General features: G+C 35.1%; 1 protein-coding gene across 10 annotated transcripts in view; it reads left to right on the top strand.

The window, feature by feature from the left end:
- Positions 1-14635, top strand: part of WRN (WRN RecQ like helicase) — a 139215-nt gene that overhangs the window by 88509 nt on the left and 36071 nt on the right. For all 10 annotated transcript variants that reach the window (XM_060001076.1, XM_060001077.1, XM_060001081.1 and 7 more), the window contains exons 19-22: positions 3184-3358; positions 7153-7334; positions 11131-11232; positions 11518-11610. In XM_060001076.1, the coding sequence (XP_059857059.1) occupies positions 3184-3358; positions 7153-7334; positions 11131-11232; positions 11518-11610 (552 nt within the window). The remainder of the gene's footprint in view (positions 1-3183; positions 3359-7152; positions 7335-11130; positions 11233-11517; positions 11611-14635) is intronic.

The following is a 14635-nucleotide window of genomic DNA, read 5'->3' as shown; positions in this document are numbered from 1 at the left end:
TTGGGCAGGCTCTCTAGAGAATTGGTTTAATTCTACAACAGTGCGTCAGGCATGTGCCCCTTCTGGATATCTGTTCCTTTGTGGTCTAGACATAAACCCATTGCCTCATCAGAACAACCCAATCCCTCTTTCCCTTTCCCGGGATTAGCTGTAGCCTTTCCTTGTATGGACAGTGCTCTGTTTACGGGACAGTGTATGTTAGGCCAACTGAGTAATCAAAGGAACCTAGGTATTATCTTCCATAATATCACCCACCCCTGGGGCAAAAGGGCAATTGGCCTCATTTTGGCAGGGACTGGAGCTGCTATTGGGTTGGCGTCCCCTTGGGAAGGCTTTGCTTACCATGAAGCAGTGCTCCGCAGACTTTTGGATAACCTTGTCAGCTCTGAGTAGGTCCACAGGGAATGCACTTTCCAAACTTTCGTTGTCTGTTAGTTCCTCAGCTGATGTAGTGATGGATAACAGACTGGTTTTGGACTTTGTTCTGGCTGAACAGAGAGGGGTATTTGCAGTTATTAGTAAGACATGATGTACCCACATCAACACCACTGAGCTAGTAGAAGAGGACATCAAGAAAATACATGACCATGCCAGATGGCTTCATTCCTTCGGACAGGGATACCCAAGCACTGACTCTATCTGGACTGCAGTCAGAGGAGTGTTACCAAGTGTAACCTTGTTCTTACCCCTGTTTGGGCCTCTAGTTGCAATAGTCCTTTTACTGATCTTTGGCCCCTGCCTTTTTAATCTGCTTGTTAAGTTTGTTTCTTCCAGCTTGCAGCAATTCCATGTCAAGATGATGGTGATGCAGGGATTCCAGCCACTCCCTGAAAGAGATCCTGCTGGGATAACAGCAGAAGCCTTTCTGGGGTCCCTTGACAAGGCAGGGTGAGAGTTCCACGGCACCAGTTAGGTAGGGTCCATGAGCCCAATGGCAGCCTGAAGAAGCTACAGAAGGACCATCCCCCTTCATCTTCCCAGTAAAGATTCCTTGGGGTCCACACCTCTCAGACGGGATTTGAGGTAGGCGATAGATGGGCCCCAGGCTGAGCAGCTGCAGCCAGTCTTCTGCTGTCACTTTGAGATAAGATGCCAGGAGGAGCATTGGGCCCTGAGACCACAGTTTCCTCATTCTTGTGGTCAAGGGGATTTCTCAGCCCATCACATGTGTAGAGAAGGTCCTCAGTTGTCCCCTAAGGAATTCCAGATAACACAACTCTAGGGGAGGGGCCAAAGGAGGGAAGAGACACCAGCCCCATAATATGTCCTGCCAACCTCCCAGAAACCTTCGAGCTGACCAGGAAGGAACCTGAGTCAGGCCAAATATGGGCACAAGCAAGATGATTGGCTAGGGAAAACCTGGAAGACTGCCCCATATACGCGATCTAAGCCATCCCTATTGGGTGCAGCTAACTGTGCGAGTTTGCCCATGTGCTCTTCTGCATATACTTTGCTTCTCATAAATGCTGTATCTGCTTCACAATCTTGGTCTCTTTGCTGAATTCTTTCTTCAAAGAAGACAAGGAGCGAAGTCCTTTTACCAGCCATTTCACTGCTGTAATCAATAGGAATTTTTACTGCTTTGATTTTTCTGCTCTATAAGTTCAGATTTTTGTATTTTCTGCTTTTTTTAATGTAAAAAGTGATCCATATTGTTTGTATCAATTTGAACAATACAGATGCATGTAAATTGAAGAGTACGTAGATTTTTTTTCCAGTCCCATTCCTCAGTTGTTATTACTGTTGGTATTTTTGCATTTAGCGTTTTAGGTGTCTGTTCTTTGTACTGAGCAAATATGTGTTCCCAGTTGTTGTTGTTATTGTTGTTAGTTTGCTATAGTATGTCAGTCTTTTCTGCAATTTTCTCCTGTTATATAAAGTATTGCTGCTATCTTTCTATATATTACGTTTAATGTTTAGGATGTTATACAGTATTCACATTTTGGTGCACAATTTTTCCTTCTTTGAAAAATGTTTTTTAAATGAGATTCTTATACATTAAAAAGATAATTTGCATTTTTTTTCACTCTATGGAGTTATCTACTATGAATTTTTGACATGGAAGTCCATTTGGTCACTCTCAAAAATTGCTTTGAGTAGATTATTCAGTAAGACTCGTAGAGTAAAATTACTGTCTCATTTTTCCCCTCTAAGTTTTCAGTGGCTTTTACCATAGTCCTTCTTAAAGGTTTTATATACATTTAATTTTTAAATATTTACTTCACATTTTGTAGTATGAATGTATATGATCATGAACATTCAGATTATTTTTCACTATTATAGTTTTGTTGTGAATATTTGTGTATATGTATCTTTTAGCAGATGTGTGTTTGTAAAATAGATTCCTAAAATTGTATCACAGGTTATGCACATTAAAAATTAAATAAAATAACTTCTCCTAAATCTAAATAGTATATTCTTTTTATATTGGTTAGGTCAGCATAAATGAATGTATTAGCATAAATGAATGTATTTACATAAATGAATATGTTGAGGAATTAAATAAATGTTCTATGGAAATCATTATTTATACTTTTAATAAGTAAACGCAAATTTCTAAAACAGGCTTTATAACAGATGTTATTTTCTGTTATGGTCATATAGTCTCAAGTTACTAGTAAATACTTCCTTGAACTATAAAAATGATCTTTTACTATTGCATGAAAGTTCTTGCTTTTTTAGTAAACAGATTTAGAAATTCAATTTTACGATCATAAGAGGGCATAAGAATAATATAAATTTTATTCCTTCTCCTATGTAAACATTACATTTCTTATATAAATGAAGACTAATTGTTAATCTAGTGCTTTACAATTCCAAAGGACAGTAATTGCGTTCCCATTAGTTTACAGGTTTTTAGCAAGACTTCTGCTTCAATAAATAAACTTGTCTCTGGTTTTAATTTGAACAAAAAAGTGAAGTCAGAGGTGTTTGGGTTTAATATAATTTATTTCCACGTTTGAGTGTCTAAAATGTTTCAGGTATTTGTTAAATATGTCATTGTTTTTTATATGCTTTCTCCTTTTAGTTTTTTACTGAAAGGAAAATTAAAGTTTAAAAACTAAATTAAAATGAAATTATATTAAAATTTTAAAAAGAAAGGGAAAATTAAATTAGGTAAAACTCAAACTGGTCTGAAGCCTATATGTATATGTTTGTCCTTTTGCTCTTCTTTTTCTTTAGTTCTGCTTGGGAATTTGAAGGTCCAGCTATCATCTACTGTCCTTCTAGAAGAATGACAGAACGAGTTACAGCTGAACTTAAGAAACTGAAGTTAGCCTGTGGAACATACCATGCAGGACTGAGTATTAAGTTAAGGAGACAAGTTCATCATAGGTTCATGAGAGATGAAATTCAGGTGTGAAGATTGATCATCATTACTGTCTGTTCCCCATAGTGGAAACAGATATTTCTCTAATATTTATTTACAAGATCTTTATTGAATACCTTCTTCTTCTCCTTTTCTTTCCAGGAGGGACAATCAACTTTTTTTTTTTAATTTTTTTTTTTAGTTAAAAATGTTTTAATTTTTTTTAATTTAAATTTTATTTTATATTAGAGTATAGTTGATTTACAGTGTTGTTAATTTCATACTATATATAAAATAGATAACTAATAAGAACCTACTGTGTAGCACAGGGAACTCTATTCAATACTCTGTAATGACCTATATGGGAATAGAATCTAAAAAAGAGTGGATATACATATATGTATAACTGACTCACTTCGCTGTACAGCAGAAACTAACACAAAATTGTAAGTCAACTATACTCCAATAAAAAAATTAATTAAAAAATTTCTTTAAAGTTGGAATTGAATTTCATAATTTAAGTCTAATCGTGAAAAATATTCATTTTTCGTTTAAAAAAATCGAAAAACAAAATGGTATATAAAAACATTTCAGGTGTACAGCCAAGTGATTTATTCATACATATACATTTGAATACCTTCTTTCTGATGAGCATAAAGCAGTCACTCTGATAGAATCAGTATATAATGTGGGAGATAGATATGTAAGAAAACTATTGCAGGCTAGTATAAATGGCAGCCTGTACATAGAATAGTGTTTAGGTGCACAGGGGAGGGAATGCTGGCTGTTAAGTTAGGTCGTGTAATGGGGTTGGTTCACCCAGGAAGAAGCAATCCGAATAGAATCTGAACAAGTGAATAACAGTTTGTCAAGTATGCAAGGCCAGGAGGTGATGAGGGAAAAGGAATAGGTTATAGAATTCCAGGAAGAAGGACTGGCATGTGCAAAGGCACTGTGATATGAGAGAGCGTACTGGGTTCAGGAAATGGTGAGTAGTTTGCAATGGTTGGAGAAGAAGGGAGTATGGAGTAAGAAGGGCACAAAGTATAGGTAAGAAGGCAGGGAGGAATGGTGGAGACTCGTAGGAAAAGAGTTGAATGGGTTGTTTGGCCAGGTTGTAGAGGGTCTTAAAACTTGCAAAGAGGCAAGCTGGGATTGGTGTGAAGTTTCTCTAGTTTTTCCAGACTACTTTAGCCGTAGAATTCTTTATTTAAATGAAATTTTATCTAATAGGTAAAACAGATTAAAGTAGAATCATTCTTGTTGAAGTTGATGTGACGGATGAAGGGGTCCAAGAGCTTCCCTATCTCCAAGTCAGTCCCTGGGGGTATTTTAGAATCCTCAAAGTTCTGCAGAACAGAATTTGGAAACCACTGTGACAGACTACTCTATATTTTTGAGCAAGATAATAGTATTATAGAAACATGAGACTGGGAGCACCAAGTAGGACTGATCTGAAGGAGAAAAACTGAAGAAAGGAAGGGTATTGATGAAATTATTGTAAAGTGTTACGGCTGAGATTCATAAAATGACTGGAATCCTGTTTCAGTGGGTGTCATACAGATTATTTGGGAAGATTTAAATTCAAGCCATGTGAGCAGGTTTAAATCAACACCATCAACATCATTTCCACACCCTGTCGCTATAAGCCTGGACTAGTCATCTCAAATTGAAAAGAACTTAACTTCTGCTTTGCATTTTCTGTCAAATAGGTCATCAGTTTCCTCTGTATCTAGATCTCTGTCTATGCAGTTCACTGTGCATTGTCATGATGCAATGCATACCTGCCTGAAGGCATCTGTTCTCTTTCTTCCTCTTCTTTCCAAAGTCAGGAACAGCTATCACAACTGCCTGGAGTAGAGATTTTATCCAAATTCTTAAATGCTTACATGTTTATTCTGTTATCTCTGGAGCTTGAAAAGTATCAGATAAAATTTATTAGCTGCTGCTTATTGAATCTTAACAATCGAGAGCCAATAATTGACCAGTTGTTTCTTCTATCTTGGTGTATTACTAATTATTCATTTAGATAGAAACATCCCAAAGATATGAGGGAGACAAGATTTTTTTTCTTTCCTATTATTCATAACCAAATCTAACCACATTTGGATGTAGATTTGCATTTTGAGTTTGTGACCATTCATTCTTTTAATCCTGACTTTTAGTTTTATGTCCTTTTGTATTTTATTTGCCTTTTCAAGATGGCCTGAATTCCTTTCCTGTCTGGAATGAGGTTATGAATAAATTATTGGATAAAATATCTTCATTTACACCTGAGCGTCTATGAGGATATTTTGAAAATCATGTCTGCAGAATAGGTTGATCTCATCTAAAAGCAGTATCATATGATGAAAATTAGATCTTAAAAGTTCTCATCATACAAATACACATATACACACAGACACAGATACATACACACACAGTAATCATGTGAGGTGATGGAGGTGTTAAGTAACTTTACTGAGGTAATCATGTCGCAGTATATACGTACATCAAATCATCATGTTATATATTTTAAACTTACATAGTGTTATATTTCAGTTATATCTCAATAAAGCTGGAAAAAATTGAATAAGAAATAACATTTTAAAAAAGAAAAGTTGGAATTATTATATTGCTTATTTACTCTTAAATACAGCAAAACTGTCTAGTTTTATTCACTCAGAGCTTTTTTTTTTAATATTATTTCCATCCCTAGATTTATTTTTCTTTCATCTTTCTCATACTTCCCTTTATTTGTCCTCCCTCCCTCCCTTCCTCTTTTTTCTACTCTTGGTGCATCTTAACACATTTTTAAAAATGGCACTTTAATATTTATCAGTTATACACACACATAGTTTAACAAACCAAATCGTTCTCCAGTGCTTACAATGAAAAGCATCAGCCCCTCATTCTTTCCCTGCTTCTTTTTCCTACTCTCATCTCTTTTAGCTTAGTCTTTTGGTGTTTGCCGCTGTATGTTACAATAATTTGCTTATACTGCTGCTACTTAGTTTATTTATTTATTTGCTTATGAGATTTAGGCATTATCTCTGTTTCCCTGCTATGAAAGATGAAGGTGTAGCTCTTTCACATCCCTTCCTGCCCTTCTCACCCCATCCAGAAGTTTCTACCCCCTTCACTTCCAATATTAATACCATAATTTTGGTTAGATCAGTATATATATTCAAATATTATATATTTATGTATTCTCTATAAAAGCTTTTTATCTGTAAGACATGTAGTATATTTACAGTTACTTGTACATATTTTGTATTCTTATTATTAATACTTTAAAAAAAATTTGTGTAGTTTTTTTTGGTGCTTACCACTAATTTTTCCCTAAGATTTCCCCTAGTCATGTAAATCCGATCTTGGTATACTCATTCATATTAGATATTCTACCAATTTTATCCTTTTAAATATGCAGAGATAAATTCATGATTCATTCTGCCATCTTTAATGAGAAGCTTCCTTCTACCTTAGAATAATGCTAGAAAATATTAAGATACTATGCAGTCTTGAAACTTCATAATATTATCCCAAAGGCTCATTTAATATAATAAATAGTTTAAGAGCCTCTTTTCTGTCTTGTACTCATGTGCATTCAGAGAAACCACTTTATTTGCTTCTTTTAATAGAGAGGGAACAAATCCTATTTTATGGTCACCATTCCTTAACCTGTAAATTGGGCAGATAATCTTTTAATCTATAAGCAATTGGTTGAAATTATATTAAATTCAGTTTCGTGCCATGACTTTAGTTAATTAGTTAATGAACTAATTATTCTTACCAAAAGGTAAACATGTAAGGTTTTAGTTCTGCTAAATGATTGTCAAACTATGTTGTTATTTTATTCTCAGTGTGTAATAGCTACCATAGCTTTTGGAATGGGCATTAATAAAGCTGACATTCGCCAAGTCATTCATTACGGTGCTCCTAAGGAAATGGAATCATATTACCAGGAGATCGGTAGAGCTGGCCGTGATGGACTTCAAAGTTCTTGTCATGTACTTTGGGCTCCAGGAGACTTTAACACAAATAGGTAAAAACATTTATTGCTTTCACCCTTGCAGATTTCTTTCTTTCCACATAAGCTTCGAAAGTATTTGAGACAACATTCAAAATTTAAAGTAATATGTATAAGTGCCTTTAAAACCAAAAGAAAACAGAAGACGTCTAAGAAGAACTTTGTGGTGTGTTGCTACCCAGAGGAGATGACCTAATTTCTTCTATACCTCATTTAGTGTGAAGAGTTAACTAAAACAGCACTATACTGGGAATGTAACGTAGATCTTATGGAACACTTTTTTTCTTCTTTTTTTCGCGGTACGTGGGCCTCTCACTGCTGTGGCCACTCCCGTTGCGGAGCACAGGCTCCGGACGCACAGGCTCGGCGGCCATGGCTCACGGGCCCAGCTGCTCCGCGGCATGTGGGATCTTCCCGGACCGGGGCACGAACCCGTGTCCCCTGCATCGGCAGGCGGACTCTCAACCACTGCGCCACCAGGGAAGCCCTATGGAACACTTTTTAATATTGTTCATCGATGAGCTGTTTTTCTCCTCAGGTTCTCTCAAGTTTTGATATGTCTTCAGCCATAGTTACTTTAGATACCATTTATTTTGTTTTTATTTTTTTCTTCTCATGCTGCCATGGTGCTTATTCTAAATGACTTCTACCAATCCCAGTTTGTCTCTAATTACCATTTTTATTTCCTTTGTTAGTTCTAGGAGAGCATGCCAGCTCTCCTTGGCAGTGTGTGAATGATCATGCTGCCCTGTACTGACTGACTGCCATGGAAAAAAATATTGTACTTAGTTTCTAGATACAGGAAAACCATTCCACTTAAGTACTAAACAGGTATCTTGTTGGCACTTATGTTCTGTGAGATTGATATTGAAAGGAAAACTTCATCTTGCAAAGTTTTAGGGGCAGGTTTACCAACTTCTTTCTTCATCCATAAGAAAAAAAAATTGAAGAAAAAAAAACCTATACGTGGTAACTGATGGGCCTGCCGAGATGAGGTGTTTTCAGAATGCACCTCCATATAGCTACATAAGTTGAGCTCTTGGATGGACCTATTAGCCCATCTTATTAAAATGATGAAAGTGGCTATCTAATACAGTTTTTGTTTTTATTTATTACTCAACAATTTTTTTTGGAGTACTCACTATGTTCCAAGCATTATGCTTTGTGCCGGGGATCCAATGGTAAATAAAAGCAGATATAGTACCTGTTTTTATAGAGTTTACTGTATAATGGGAATAGCAGGTCTTAGTCACAGAATCATACAACCGCGGATACATAGTGTTCATTTTACTGCTCTTTTGTGTTTGAAAATTTGAATAACCAAACGATTTTTTGAAAAGGATCATGCAAATTTGTATAAAATTAAAACTGTGTTAAGTGCTATGAAGGAAATGCATTGAGTAGTGAGTATATTATGGGTGTGTGTTTACCAAGTTATAAAGGTCAGATAAGGCTTCCTTGAGGAAGTAATGGGTTAACTTGAGATATGAAAGAAGAATAGGGATTAATTAGGTAAGAATGTTTGCTATAAATTTTAAGCTTCTTTTAAGAGTAGTCACTAACTTTTGTTTCTTAACATACAGTCAATAAACCATCTTCTTAAGCAGAACAATTATTATTTTCCTTTTGACACTGGTGTCTATGTGAAGCTTTTTATAAACTAATTTTAAATAATTGGGATAGAACACAGCTCTGCATGCCACAATTAAATTTGGGATTGCATCAAACATAAGTTGATTCCTACCAGTTCTGATTTTATTTGTGCATTGTGTTAAAGATGCTGAAGACTTAACAGCCCAAGTTTTATATTGTGGCTTGGCAGGTTCATCAATAGATACAGTTCCTGTGTATCTGAGTCTCAAAAGATATTTTAAATGGTTATCTCATTAAGATTTAACAGGGAGTAACAGTGATTAGTAATCAAATAGTGGTGCCAGGAAATCCACTCTTGAATCTTTAGTACAGACACGTTGTTCTTTGCATCCATATTAAAGGAAATAAAACTATAGGGCTAATCAGCATTAAAAAAAATTTCAGCAAGGATCGAGGCCCAGATCTCTGCCATCCTTGTGACAAACCTCTTCTATTAGAAAAAACAAAGTTTTAGAATAAATGGAATAGCTGGTTTTCAAATGAAAAGATCACTGTAATTCACAAAATTTTTAGTCTGTCTTATGCTAGAATCCTGTGACTGAGAGAAGAAACTTGTCCAATCATCAGCGTAAATATGCAATTTTATATTTTTTATTGGCAAAGTCTCAATGTCTGCACCTGCCATTATTTAAAACAGTCAAACCCAATAGTTACTGTAATCTTTGTTAAAAGGGAATAATTTGCAAATTAATCTCAGTTTAACAAATCTTCCACTGGCTCCACCTGATTTCTATTTATGGTATTGTTTTTAGAATATTTCTTCTTTTTCAACTTGTTTTTATTCTGTGGAATATTATACTGTAACGATTTTGATGGTCCTAAAAGAAGAATAAATATTCATTTGATTTGTTGTTAGAGACTTGTTACTTTATTTTCTTCAATTTGTTACTGAAACTGATGAGATTAGTTAAATGTAGATCGTGGGAAACAAACATAAGGGAAGCTCTAGCTCTCAGAGTGTGGGCATTGTTTCCTTTGTTCTTTCTATCTGAGGAGAAAGAGGTGAGCTAAACAAACAAAACAGAGCAAAAAAGGGAACTAATATTTAGCCCATGAGCTAGGAATAATGAGGTTAGATGGTTGACCTAGGAACTAGAGTCAATCGTTGGAAGAAACTTTTTAGGGAAATTACATGGAAAGGCATGGTGGTTGGTGGTGTCAAATGATAAGAATGTTTTTGAATAAGAGATCATTTGTGTGTCCAGACTTTCCAGAGCTCACTTAACTGGATTCCCTGTGGGTGTCATCCTTGAGAATTGTACAGAGGTATTTTTATCAGTTAGAAAGCTGTACAGTCAAAACATGAGTGATGAGGATCAGTATTATCACTTAGATCTTGTGGATAAATTATTTTCTTTTGAAATATTTGAAACCTATTCAACTCAGATTTTTCTTTATTCTCAGAAAGATATGCAAAAACTACTTGGAAGATTATCATCATCTGATGTACGATAGTCATGGAATTTCTTCACAGGAGAGTAGAATTAACAGTCAGGATGAGGTATAGCAGCATTAACTTAAAAAAAAAACCATGTATTTAGTGTTATTTAAAAAGTTTATATAAATTCAGTATTATGGGGGAAAAAATGGTTAGAATTGTTTGAGGAAGGAACTTAATTCTGGTATTTTATTAGTGTCCTATAATGCCCCATAATACAAAGAGGTAGTTTTTAGAGGGCTGAGAAGTTCTCTGAAGAGCTAAAGTGATGAAGGTTCATATTTAGATCATGAGTCTTTTTCAGTATTCCTTATATAGATTAGATGCCTTTAGTTTCTCATATAAAATAACTTAAAGAATAACCTTTTACTGGGAAAAGGTAAAAATTCACGTATAGTAGAAATATTGCCAAAAAAGCAAGTAGCATATAAGTCAAAATGAAGAACTTTAGGGTTTTAACAGTTTTTCATAGGCAGCTAAAAAATTGATGCTTGGACATGGGTAGAATTCTTTCAAAAGTAATTTTCATAAAAATCAGAAAAATGCTTGCCTCTTATGGGGGCATTGACTGGGAAGGGACACAATAACTTGCTGAGATGATAGAAATGTTCTTTATCTTGTTAGCACTGTGGATGTTATAGACTATGAAATAAACAGGAATAAATAAATGAAATAAAACTAATACAATTTTAATAGTACTGTGGTATTTTTAATTGACAGGCGCCTCCTTAGTGAAATATGCAATGAAAAGTTTCGATTATACAAATTAAAGATGATGGCAAAGATGGATAAATATCTTAATTCCAGAAGGTGTAGGCGACAGTAAGTATTATTTACTTTATATCAGTTAATAACAAGGATTTATACATAATATTCTTAAGGAAAAAGTTTTGCAAAGTAATTAGAAGTATTTAAAAGATATTTGATGGTGTTAACATATGTGCTGAATTTTTAAGGCAACTTGCTTTGTGCCTCAGTAAACTGAAGCCAAATAATGAGGTCTCAGCTGAATCAGTTAATGTTGATTTCACCTCATTATTTTCAACAATGAATTTAACATGTATGTTTTTGTTCTTTTATTTAATTTTAAAATTTTCTCTTGGGTAGACTCATCTTGTCTCATTTTGAAGACAAACAGCTACGAAAGGCCTCCGTGGGAATTATGGGAACTGAAAATTGCTGTGATAATTGCAGGTCCAGGTAACATTTCCTTCTTCTAGATGGACATTCTAAAAGTCTTTGTTTCTCTTCCTTTGCAAATAATTTTTAATTGAATTTTTGTTGAGTGATATGTATTGCAGTTTTTTAAAAACAAAATAATGAATTTATTTATTAAAAAAGAGGACAAAGCAAACAGTATTACAATCTTTTACTTTTATAAATAGATAAACCAATTAATGGTAGACCTAAATCTAAACATATCAATAGTTATATTAAATGTAAATGATCTAAAAATACCATTTAGGGCTTCCCTGGTGGCGCAGTGGTTGAGGACCGTGCCGATGCAGGGGACACGGGTTCGTGCCCTGGTCCGGGAAGATCCCACATGCCGTGGAGCGGCTGGGCTGGTGAGCCATGGCCGCTGAGCCTGTGTGTCCGGAGCCTGTGCTCCACAATGGGAGAGGCCACAACAGTGAGAAGCCCGCGTACCGCAAAAAAAAAAAAAAAAAAAAAACAACATTTAAAGGCAAAAGTTGTTAGAATTGGTTTAAAAATATGACCCAACCAAATGCTGTCCACAAGAAATCCACTATAGGTATAATTATATAGGTAGATTAAAAATAAAAAGATAAAAACTGTATACCATGAAAACATTAATCAAAAGAAAGCTGGAGTTGTTACTTTTAATGTCAGATAATGGAGACTTTGGAGGAAGAATATTAGCAGGGATAAAGAAGGACATTACATGATGATAAAAGAGTCAGTTTACCAATGTATCAGTCAGGGTTCTCCAGAGCAATACATGCACATATGTGTACACACACACACGCACATGCACACACACACAGACAGAGAGATAATGAGAGAGGGAGAGAGAGGTTAATTTTAAGGTATTGGCTCATGCAGTTGTAGGGGTTGGCAAGTCTGAAATCTGTAGGCAGCCTAGCAGGCTGGAAAGTTGGGCAGGGTTTCTACATTACAGTTTTGAGTCACAATTCCTTGTTCTCCAGCCAACCTCAGTCTTTGCTCTTTAAAGCCTTCATCTGATTGAATGAGACCTACTCACATTATCAAGGGTCAGCTCCTTTACCTAAAGTCAACTGATTGTGAATGTTAATCCCATCTACAAAATACCTTTATAGCAACATCTAGGTTAGTGTTTGACCAAATGACTGGGTACCATAAGCTGACACACAAAGATAACCATTATATCCAAGAACACCTAATCCTAAATGTGTATATACTTTGAAAAGAACTGACCGAATTGAAAGGAGAAATAGAGAAATCTGTAAGTAGAGTTGGTGACTTCAGCATCTCTCAGTAATTAATAGAGCTGGTAGACAGAAAATCAGTAAGAAAATAGAAGAAATGGAACAGGACTGTCAGCAGACTGTCTAATTGACTTTTATAGAACATTCCACCTAACAACAGCAGATACACGTTCTTTTCAGGTGCAGATGGAATGTTCATGAAAATAGACTGTATTCTGGATCATAAAACAAACCTTAACACATTTAAAAGATTTGTATTTATACAGAATACATTTTCTAAATAAAATGGAATGAAACTAGAAATCAGCAGCAGAAAGATAACAGGAAAGTCTCAAACACTTGGAAATTAAGTAACACACTACTAAGTAATCCATTAGTCAAAGAGGAAGTCTCAAGGTAAATCAGAAAATATTTTGAACTGAGTGAAATGAAAATACAAAATGTATGGGGTACAGCTAAAGTGATACTGACAGGGAAGATTAGAGCATTAAATACTTACAGTAGAAGGATTTCAAATTAGTAATTAAGCTTCCACCTTAAACTAGCAAATAGGGGTAAAGAAAACTAAAAGGAAGCAGAAGGAAGGAAAGAATAAAGATAAGAGCATAAATCAATAGAAAACAAAAACAATTGGAGAAAACCAATGAACTCAAAAGCTCATTCTTTGAAAAGGTCAATAAAACTGATAGAAAGTTCTAAAAAGAAAAAAAAAAAAGAAGACGAGGAGACACAGATTACCAATATCAGAACTGAGAGAGGGAATTTCACTCTAGCCACAACAGACATTAAAAGGATAATGAGGAAATACTATGAATAACTCAGTGCACATACATTCAGTAATTTAGGTGAAATGGACCAATTCCTTGAAAACCTCAGACTAATAAAACTCACTCACACACACACACACACACAAAAAAAAAAAAAAACCCCTCACTCACAATGAAGTACATAACCTGAATAATCCTACCACTGTTGAAGAAATTGGATCCTTGTTAAAAACTTCCAAAAATAAAATTCCCTAGCCCAAGTGATTTCAGTGGCAAATTCTGCCCCCCCCCAAAGAAGAAATAATGCCAGTTCTACTATTTATGTGATATTCTCTCAAACATAAAACTGCACTGTAGAGATGAAGAAAAGATTAGTGGTTGCCAGAGATTAGAGGGATGGGGTCAAGGTTGTGATTACAAAGGAATAGCATAAGGGAGTATTTTGCAGTGATGAATTTGTTGCATGTTCTGATTGTGGTGATGGTTAGAAGAATCTATGAATGTGTTTAAATTTGTAGACCTTAACACACACACACAGACATACAATCAATTTAACTGTATATTAATTGAAAAAATAAAATACAAATGGTGTATGTAGTTGAGCTAACCATATACTAGGTGTGGTAGCTGTATACTGTTAGACAGAAGGAGTTTTATTAGGGATGGAGATGGTCTCTATGCAGTGATAAATGGTTCCTCCACCAAGAGGACAGAATTGTTCTATGCACCTTAAAAAAAACCCCTACAACTATGTAAAGCACAGACTGACAGAAAAGCTGGAAGAAATCAACAATTCCACCATCAAAGTAGGAGAGGTTGATTATAATTTTTAGTTATTGGTAGGTTAAGCAATCAAAAAATTAGGAAGCAGTAGAAAATCTGGTCAATATGGTAACAAGTCTGATTTATTGGACATGCAGTATGTAGAAGCCTTTACCAAGCAATTAGAGTAATGTGTCTCAAACATTTTTACTTCGTGACCCACATAGTTAATGGCTAATTGAGTCTAGGTTCTGTTCAGAACCC

This window comes from Delphinus delphis, chromosome 21 (genome assembly GCF_949987515.2).
Source record: "Delphinus delphis chromosome 21, mDelDel1.2, whole genome shotgun sequence".
In the NCBI taxonomy this organism is placed as follows: domain Eukaryota; kingdom Metazoa; phylum Chordata; class Mammalia; order Artiodactyla; family Delphinidae; genus Delphinus; species Delphinus delphis.
Note: the sequence above shows the minus strand (reverse complement) of the source record. Positions and strands in the feature narration are given on the sequence as shown.